Source organism: Ptychodera flava, chromosome 8 (genome assembly GCF_041260155.1).
Source record: "Ptychodera flava strain L36383 chromosome 8, AS_Pfla_20210202, whole genome shotgun sequence".
Classification (NCBI taxonomy): Eukaryota; Metazoa; Hemichordata; class Enteropneusta; family Ptychoderidae; genus Ptychodera; species Ptychodera flava.
This window is the reverse complement of record NC_091935.1, coordinates 25,553,108-25,563,423: the sequence shown is the minus strand read 5'-3', so window position 1 is coordinate 25,563,423 and position 10,316 is coordinate 25,553,108. Positions and strand designations below refer to the sequence as shown.

Here is a 10,316-nt window from a genome sequence, read left to right as displayed (position 1 = left end):
TCATGTAACTTCAACAGAATGGTCAGTGGAATTAAACTGATAGGCCCCTTTCTGCCGTATGTTCTCCTGATATGATCGATACTTCATGAAATAGGCTGACATTTCTGTAAGTTAAACTCGTGTGACAATTTTACGTTTACGGAGAATACAAGAGCAGGAGTACGGAACAATTGGTCTGCATCCCGCCGGAGGACAAAATCAAAAGAAGTACGACGTAGAATTAGACATTTCAGACCATACTGGTCAAAGTTCAGCTTCATTTGCTGTACTTTTCAAAGTGTTTTTCAAGTGTTACTTTAACTTCAAAGATCGAATTGTTTAATTGTCATTGATGCTGCATACAACATTTTTACAGCTCTCCTCATTGGCCCTGAATGGGACCCTCATCATCATCATCATCATCATGCAGCAAAAATTCAAATAAAGGTTCGCCAACCCTTACGTAAAGTACTCCTCCGTGTATACACACTCTTCCTTATAGCACAGAGTGTGTATACACGGAGGACGACGACGACGACGACGACGACGATGATGACGATGATGACGATGATGACGATGATGTCAGATGATGATGGTGATGATAGTTTTCATATTTTTATTAAAATTAATAATGATCATTTCATAATTTTATAAAAAAAATAATTGTCAGTGTGAATTCCCTGTGATAATGGTTACAGTTTGTATGTTCCCTGGCAGGCAGACATATTACCAGGAGATATCGAGGTGCCCAGTCGGTATTCGCCATTCACAGCAAATTGAAATTGGCCGTAGTCGACCGCTGTACTCTATAACACGTTCCTTGAAACGCCCTCCGCAAGCTGAGGTGAAAGTCGGGGAGGAGAAAATGTTTGTTTTGGGGTCGGGTGTTTCATAAATGTGGCTGTTTTTCCCTTAATCCCGAAATACGTGACATATGGAGACTAGTAGTTGCTGGTTCTTTCCAAAAGGATCGGCGATCTGCAGGAGAATATTCGTCTTTGTGTTGGACTTTCCAAGGAGGATCGCATCTACAGAGCGAATTACAGTGATTCTTTGTGAGATCTTGTGCTTCAATGGGAACGCAGTCGAGTCGCAACTTCTTTTTCATATGTTTATAATTGAGAAAAGCTTGTTGCCGCGTATTATCTACTAAGTCCAGAAAATACTTTTTCGGTTGCTGGTAGTGTTCCCTTTACAGTCACGGAATAATAGATCTCTGTTCTTCGCTGGGAGTAAAAACCAGCGCGAGTCGACTACAGCATTGTCTTAGGATGTAACCGAGTAATGAAGCAAGTAAATTGACATTTTTAAATTTAGTTCTTGTAATTTAAAAAGTACATGATTGTATTTGCGTTAACGTCATCGATATGTTTGTTTTCTTTTTTCGAGTATTCTTCGAGGTGTCGTCTTTTGTTCATGTGTCAGTCAGACCCTGTCGTTTACAGTTTAATAATTTAGAAAATATTTCTACTCTGACTTGTTTCCTTGGCGTTCTTTTGCATTTGCCGTCGACATTTTGAGAAACTTAGTTATTTTTATCTTTGCAGGAATCCGTTTGGATGTTTCTGTCGTCTGAGAGTTATCGCGCCTTAGATGTAGGGATTGACAAAGAGGCATGGCAGTAGTGACGTAATTTTCCGTACGTCCCGAAAATTACGTCATCATGTAATTCAAATGTATCTCACAAGCCGAGAGTTAGAAGACTGTCCATACTGTAGCCCGAGTATTTGCACTTGGATTTTGTCCAAAATCCGTAACGCGCCTTCAGGAAAGGGATAGATTGGTTCTGAATTTCATTTAGGCTTTCATCTTTTTCTGTGTGCGACCTATCAAAATACAGGAAAATTTAGCAGAGTCGTGCGTGATTTTTAAAAAACGCGAAAAAAGTCAGGGTTTGAAGACTTTTAATTGGGAACATCGGTTACTAATCAGAAACAATTTTTATTGATCTTTGAAAGATTCAATGTATCAAAATCATCAATAAAAGGTCAAAGGGCAGCTATATCCAATCATGTGACTACTTTGTGCACCATTTTCCAAGGTTTAGATCTGACACAAACAATAAAATAGGATATCCAACTCATAGGTGTTAATACGAACTCCTCCGATGAGCCGACGGGCAAAATGTGCTTCTTTTAATACAGTATGTTATTACAGCAGTGGTGATTTTTAATGAGAGACTTTGAATAGATTGTCTAGTGGTAGACAGTGCGAGTGAGAATGTATATGCTCATGTACTACTGATGGTTTCAAAGATAGAGAAGGGAGTAGAAAATAGAGAGTGGAAAAATACCGCCAGAAGTGACGATTACCGAACAGAGCGTGTATAGTGTTCAAAGAGCTTTCCCTGTTTAAATGCCTTTCTATGTCGCAAGGCTTTTCTTGGACTGCGTCGTGAGTTTTGTGTGCATTGAAATACAGAGCGTATTCAACACGAACGTTTAACTGCCTTGCAGAAAAATCCAGTTTCGAAGGTTAGAACTAGGTGAGGTTTTTTGATACATGTACAACCGAAGTGTGAGCGCCACCTTTAGGCAATATTTATCCCTCCAGCGATCCGATCAGTTTCAGATCTGCCTGTTTGTCCCTATACATGATGGATCCACCGCTTTTTTTGGCCATTATACCTTGCCTGTTTTTGAACACCGATGTAATAGTTGGATGGAGGACCGTTTCTCGGAACGACGTGGAAAGCCGAGTACGGGAAGAATATAGTCGATGCTGAAGTGCATACCATACTAACTTGGCATTATTTTTTCTTCATGGAAGGAGCATGTTTATGGGGAAGTCTCCGAAGACCGTTTTGGAACGACGTTTATATTGAGAGAGTTGGTGAAATTTTCCCCGTCAATGCTGATTTTTCTGAAGACATAAAAATTGTACCGTCATAATCAAAATTACCGAGCTGGAATGTCAGGTTGTTGTTCGCAAAATAAAAAGAATGCCGATCGAAGACGTAATTATTATTGTCGTTGCGATCACACATGATCTGATAATGCTTTATGCGTGTCAATCTGATATCAGTTTTGTGACATCTGTCATATTTAAATATTTTGCTGGCCAAGTAAATTTTATGACTTAGCTGCAAACGAACAAGGCAAGAAATTACGTACAAAATCCATAGTGATTGCATGCACGCTGCCGTTTACCTAGACGAACAGATTCAGTCGGGGGTCACGGAGCGCCCGCACATGGCTGGATTTTCAAGTCTACCATTCATCAAAATGAAAAATTACCTGCATAGAGCAAAGCTAAGCTGATCTTCAGATGACATAATATGTGTTTTAAGAGAACAACCTGCCTCAGGCCGCTGGGTCACAGTGACATTGTGACGTATCAGGCTTTTGGGTCACTGTGACATTGTGATGTTACGGAGATAGAAGGTCGACTGAGTAAGCTTAGTATCCTGCGTCTGAGCTGAAACATAAGCAGAGAACAGCCATATGAAGATTTGGAGTCGACCGAAATGGAAAGCCCGCTGGATGTAACAACACAGACCGGCTACAAAGGAGTACTCTAGAAAAATATTCAACAAATAAAAAAAGTGAACGTTATAACCTCTGCCAACAAAGTTAATTTCCGTACGTTCAGACATAAAAAGAGCGGCTTTAGTTTCTACTTTTGTGAATACAGAAAGAATATAAGTTCCAGTAAAAATCCCCCGATGTGTGGGAGAAAGATTTTTTTCCGATGTTTGCTAGAGTGATCACTGCATACAGTGACATCAAAGGAACAGATCAACTTCGTGACGTCATTTCCTTCTCTTTGCCAGTGTTTTCAAGTTTCTTTTCACGTCCGCTTTTTTTTCTACTTCCTATCACGTAGTCGATAGGCTTGTCGAGAAAACACCGAAATCTTGTTGATAAAGTTTTATGTTACTATAGGGGCTCGACATCATAATCACTATGCAATGCCAGTTATAATAATTTATAATGCTAGGTCTGAGGTTTCCTTATTCAAGCTTCAATACTGTGACGCGGCAGTGCCCCCTATTTAAGTTAGAGGGCGTTCATGCAGTAGGGGCAAATACATGACCGACAAAAGTGATTCTGTTCAACAATGGTGTTACGTATTATTGCAATGTTAAAATATTTCGTACAATTAAAAGATTTCGTACATATGCATGAAACTGTAGGTGTCATCGTCACTGACTCGGTACGTATACAAGCAGACGAAAATTCTAGAATTTCGCGCATATTTGTTTTATTGTTACATTTATCGTTGTTGTCTTAATTTTTGTCACAGACAAATATAGACACAGACTCGCAGCGTGAAGCAGTTACGTAACCCATCCATGTTCGCCTCGCCTCAGGTTGCTCTCGCCTCTCTTTTCCGAAGAGTACCGACCATGCATCCTTCGGTAATTTTCGGATTTTCGCCAATTGTTAATCGAAAGTATGTTCGGCAAAGTTTGTGTTGTTGTTGTCGTGTGGTGCTGAGCGCAATTGACGTGCTGGCAAAAACGGGAGTGTTTTGAGCTTCAGGAAAGTGAGTTTTACCGTTTTAAAAATTCCTCTCATATTTTTATGAATATATAACGAGTGTGTTTGAACCAAATTTGAAAGTCTTTATACTGTCTGGTTTTACTCAATGGTTTACAGTCAGTCATATCCCTTTTACACGTTCGTCAAGGAAGGACATGTTTATGAAACTGCTGGCGTGTTATGTTTTGATTGGCGTGAAGCAGTGTTTCTGCCCTGAGAGCTCACAAAGTAACTATGGTTGCTACGCGACTGGCAGTACGATGCCATCTCGTTGTATTTTTCGCATAATCTCGTGCAATTATCAACCACAAACAAAGTCTCCAAAAATTTTAACACCTTTGAAGCTCATTTTAATATGAAAAGGCAATAGTCTACCGAGACGACCATGGAACAAAAGGCATGCCGCGTTGCCAGTCTGTGTCTATATTTGTCTGTGTTTTGTGGATAGTACCTATACAGCCTCCGCATATAATTGACACAGTTAAGTGCTTCGCAGCCTGATACTCATGATTTTATTGAAATCTTTAGCCATGAATCTTTATTGGGTAACAACGAATACCGTCTTTAAAGGGAAGCAGTCGTCGGAACTGCGCGTGTGCGACTTCCTTGTTTACAAACAACGTATTTCATGCATGATATCTGGATGCATCAAGAAAACATAGCTGCAATATTTAAATCTTACGATATTCATTGTTAAGAAACATATTTTAACTTTCATCTATCGCCAACGTACCCTAGATACAGTGTTTACATCGGTCGTAGTGGTCCCTGGCAACCTTTGAGCAGAATTCCGATAACTGCCTCCCTTCAAAGATGGCGCTTACTGCCACAAGATCAAGACAGCTCTTTTCTGAAACATACGTCACGGTCACTCATAGAATTGCATCACTCTTTATAGAACAGGCACCATGAATGATACCGGTTTGTAAACTTAAAGTTCAACGCACTGTTAGCGAAGATGTCGTTTTGAGAGGTGTAAAGATTTTCCATTGCGCCTTCGGCCTAAAAGCAGCTGTGACCTTTGACATGTTTTCAGGTATTCTTCGTATCAAATTCAAATTAGTTCTACAACCTAAAAAAGCAAGGCTTACAGCGACACGCGTAACATTTCTAATTTGATATGATCTACTCAGATGTCTATGTCCAACTCACTGTTAGTACATAATTTCGACAACTGATATACAATATTCAAATCAGCCTTAAACCCTAACATTGTGGTTACTGTGCATATCCTACAATACATTTTTTCTCCGGTCGCGAAATTCTACCCCGATCGCCAATGAATGGAATTAAAATGCCGTCTATTGGCTAGAACTCCACTATTGTCATGGTCAAGGGGTGCGGAACACGATTGGAAATAATCTGGGAGAATCGGATTTTTAATTGTTCAAAAGTTATCAAAAATGTTGGGTGCCTTATAGCTGAAAGTTGCAATATAAAATTACCTATAAAACAAGTATATCTTTAAAAAAAGAAAAGCAGATGAGCTTACATATGAAGATTAAATATTATTACACTATCCAATTATTACAAATTAGTTTCAATCGTGTTATACACGATCGCTCCAGGGTCTGTTGTATACAACGCGCAATCCCCATGGTCACACTATTTTAACGAGTGAAGTTCAACATCACATGATTTGAACTCAAACAGGTGCACATGCGATGGCCGACCTTGAATCGTACGTGCAGCATTCCACATGCTGAAATGGACGAATAGTACAATACTATAATCTCTTTAATATTTTATTAAACCAGTGACTTCTAAAATACTTCTTGTAACGCAACCCATTAAACGCTTACAAAGCCAAGTTATATGATCTTTGGTGTGCAATACATCTGAACACATTGCTTTCAAAACAACTAACAATGACAAGACAAATGGTACCGACAGAATCAGTGAGCAAAAGGTCTCCTTACACCGTGTTGAATCCAAAAACATTTCCCGCCAAAATGTCATCGGCACAGCATTTTCGCCTCTTAAGAGCATTACATCATTTTGTCAAGTTCAACTTAATTATGACCAATATGGCCTTTCTCTGATTTTCTTAGTACGGTCTTAAAACGAGGCCAGCAAAACTTATGAAAAAATCTATCTGAAAAAACAGTGAATGACTATGAAAATATCTAGAGTGGCAGTGAAAAACGAGTAGTCTTAGCGCTTTGCAAACTTCAAACTTAACTTGCGGTGCACAAAACACAGCAGACAATGCACTATGTGGCCACAAATCCTCGAGTATTGTATTAAGGTAGAATTCGCCCCGGGAACAGATATTTGGACCCTCAAACTTTTACAATATTCGTTTGGCCTACCGCTTGGTTTGCTCATTTTGAAGTAGCTAATATAGTAAATAAAGTTTGAAAATCGAAAAATCGATAATATTATTTTGGCGGCCATTTTGAATTTCAAATATCGGGTAAATCTTGGGTAATTTGTTTCTCTAATACTGAAATTTATACGTTGACCGCAGATTTTTAATCTTAATTTTGAAAGGAAATGGTTGAAAGTTTTCTTGAGAAAATTGAGCAAAGTTGAAGTCTTTCATTTTCGAGGCGCTAAAACCGGTCGGTTGTGAAATTCTCCGACGGGTCAATCGTTTAGGTTCAACTTGTCATGCGCGGCGGTGACCCAGAATGCAGTGCACCTCGGACAATAAAGTTGATCTTTAGAGCAAGTTCATACGTCACCCTACCTATGTCGAAATACCTAGTATTTTTGTTGCCAAAAATGTGGACAATATGCAACGTAATATGTAACTCTTGAGAAAAGAATTCTGCTCGGGACTAAAATGCAGTTGCCTACAATACCATTAGACATGGCATACTTACAGACTGTGTGGAAGAGTTGCCTACACTACGTATTTCGAAGCACAAATAACTGTATTTACAAACAAAACAAACAGTTCTGGAAATGTATTGAAAATTTCACCATTTTAGTTTTGATCGAGAAGACTCGCTTGAATCATAGACAGTGGAGGGTCTTCCCCCCTCCACTGTCTATGCTTGAATCAATCCTAGAAGAAGTTAAGAAGAAAGAAATAAAAACGAAAAATATACACACGACTGACAATAAGAAAACGCTTTAACGCAGCTTTTTACGTCACGATCATATATCACGAGTACTCAGTCATTTAAATTGCGTTTTTCAAAATGGGTGCCGAGCCCTGTGGCGTTCACCTATACACATGAAAACAATTGAAAGGCTGAAGTGTCTGGCGCTCACCCATTGATTCACACAACTTGACGATTCATGATTTAGAACAATTATGAACCCGATAAGAATCGATCCCGGCCCATCAACCCATGATCTGTTCATGTGAGTGAGTGCGAGATTTCTTTTCACAGCAAGTGAACACAAGACCTTTGCCCTGAATTGTTTTTGTTGGACAAAATTTGTCCATACCTTCATTTGAGTCCGTGTTTGTCCAGTCGATAGCTACTAGTCCATGCCATGGTTCGCGTAGACATTCCGAGCGATAAACGAAAGCGAGAAAAATCTTACTTGAGGTCCAACGAAAACAAAACAAAACAGACCAGTGCTTGTGGTTGCAAATGGTCGATGGCGTCGCTGTTATGGAAACAAAACAAATGTCATCGGAAGCTCTTCACGTCCAAACTCACAAAATGGACGGCAGTGCCTCTCTGCCTGCATGACAAATTAAATTAGACGCTCTGTTATTCAGTAGAACCCAAAAAGAAAACATCCATATTTTCCAATGGTGTTGCTAGGCCACTCTGCGCATGTCCGTAAAGCTAAGCGAACGTCATTTCATTACCCTGTTTGGATGCCGAGAGGCTGAGTTCAGCTTCAATTGAGCGAACGAAAATGTCGAGGATTTACACTGCAAGAAAATTTGACTACACCTTGGTCAGCTCGTCAGCACAATGTAAAACCTCTTTCAAACTTTCTCTCTGTAGATCTAAATTAAACGACCGTGAAAAATAAACCAAACATAGAAAGTCTGAATATTCGTGTAACGAGCGTAGCCAGGTCTTTCAAGAAAAGTAGAATCACAATTTTACTCAAAGTACACGGCAAACACTGTGGTAATCGCGAATAAAGAAGAATTTTTGTAGGTGGCGCTGGCAAAGTTATCCGTTGACGAATTCCAAACGCACCGACTGACCATTTTCAACCCCTGGTTTCTCAGTTCCCCGATGACTACATTCACCACGATTTTATAGCGCCTAAATTCCATGCTTTTCACACGATGTCTTATAACTTCGCTGATTTTTGAAGACAGTACCTTGGACGTTTGGTGTTCGTAAGTCTTGTCGTGCAGGTAGTGCTCCAGCGTGCTTTCAAGCATTTGGCGAACCTTCGTCGGGTTGAACAGGGTACCATCGTCCGGCTCGATCTTGTACGTGTTCTGGAAGAACTTCTTCGGGGGAATTCTTTTCGCCTTGTGTCCGCCCGCTGCTCTGCTCCACACCGAGCCTTTTCGTGCGAGTTTACGGGCCGCCGAGCTCAGCATGGACGCCGCGCTGTCCGACGACCCGATGGAAAGGTTCGAGAGTTTTCGGGCGAAGGGCACGATTCCAATCCTGGGAAGCTGGGCGCTGGTACTTTGCAAGGACTCGTTGCTGGCCGTTGAAGATCCACGCCTACTGGGCTTTGAGATTTGCATGATCATGTTCGGGTTGATTGGCTTCCTCTTCGGCAGGTGAGATTTGTTCGGGGAGATGCCTCTTTCTCTGACAGAGGCCGACTTCTCCATTCTCGGAACCGCCATAACCATCATGGTGCCACCGTATAACTAACAAGTAAACGTCTCGAACTACTATGGGTTACGAACGTTGACGGAGCGTGTGGTACACGTTTTCCCACAAGAACCCCACTGTCTGCGAGAAAAATCCTCTTGTCGGCGTTTAAATTGTTTCACTCTGAAAGCAATGAAATTTTCCCCGGAGCTTTCGCTAGTTGATCTCGAGAAAGTGACATCTAGTCGCGCACAGCGTCTTGCGCAACAGGGTTGTTTCCTTGGAGATGTAATAAACCACTCTCCTTTACGACCTTTTGTTGTATTCTGAACCAGTAAATTTGCGCTATAACTAATTGCGCACAGGGTTGCGTCTCCAAGTTTAGTAGTAGTCAGGTGGCTTAACAAAAATATCGTTACACGGATGACAAAAGTGCCAAATTTGCTACAGAGGTTCGCATACATGTGTAGATCAAAATTAGCTATTGCTCCAAAAATTTGGGTCACCGGAAAGGCTCGATGACGTCATAAATTCAAAATGGCCGCCGTTATATTGCTTAAAATGGTAAAATACTGCTAATTCGGGCAGTTTTCAATATTATTTTGAATAAACTGACACAAACATCCCAAATTACAAATACAACATAAAATTTATGCAAATAAATTATTGTGATGACGTCATAAAGCCAAAATGGCCGACCAAATTCAAAATATCCCCCATAATACCGTGTGATAATGTTCAATTACTGTTGATGAAGCCTGTGTCCAGCATTTTAGTGCCTGAACTGAAATTAACACCCCAAATTACAGACAAAACATATAATTGATGCAAATTAATTATTGTGATGACGTCATAAAAACAAAATGGCAACCAGAAATTACAAAATGGCCTATTATGAAGTTTACTCTGCTTAGTACAATAGCCCATTTATGTGACGAAATAATAGTTTCAAGGTAATGTACAATTTTTCTTGATGATCTGTAAACTCAAAATAAATGATACATGTACCAAAACTTAGCCAATAAGCTCAACACAAGTTGCAAACTATTATGAAATTATTGAGTATTTAACAATGGTCTCTGTCTGAAAAAGTGAATCATTGTAAAGGAAATGAGGGCAACTTTACATATCGGTTCTACGTTTGAAAGTATTA

General features: G+C 40.0%; 1 protein-coding gene across 1 annotated transcript; it reads right to left on the bottom strand.

The window, feature by feature from the left end:
- Nucleotides 1-8,481: 8,481 nt before the first annotated feature.
- LOC139138039 (dynein light chain Tctex-type 5-like) lies at nucleotides 8,482-9,204 on the bottom strand. The gene has a single exon (XM_070706260.1). The coding sequence runs from the start codon at nucleotides 9,202-9,204 to the stop codon at nucleotides 8,482-8,484; it is 723 nt and encodes a 240-aa protein (XP_070562361.1).
- Nucleotides 9,205-10,316: the final 1,112 nt, after the last annotated feature.

Coding starts and splice junctions, on each gene's coding strand:
- LOC139138039 (XM_070706260.1), bottom strand. CDS start 9,204: ATGATGGTTATGGCGGTTCCGAGAATGGAGAAGTCGGCCTCTGTCAGA.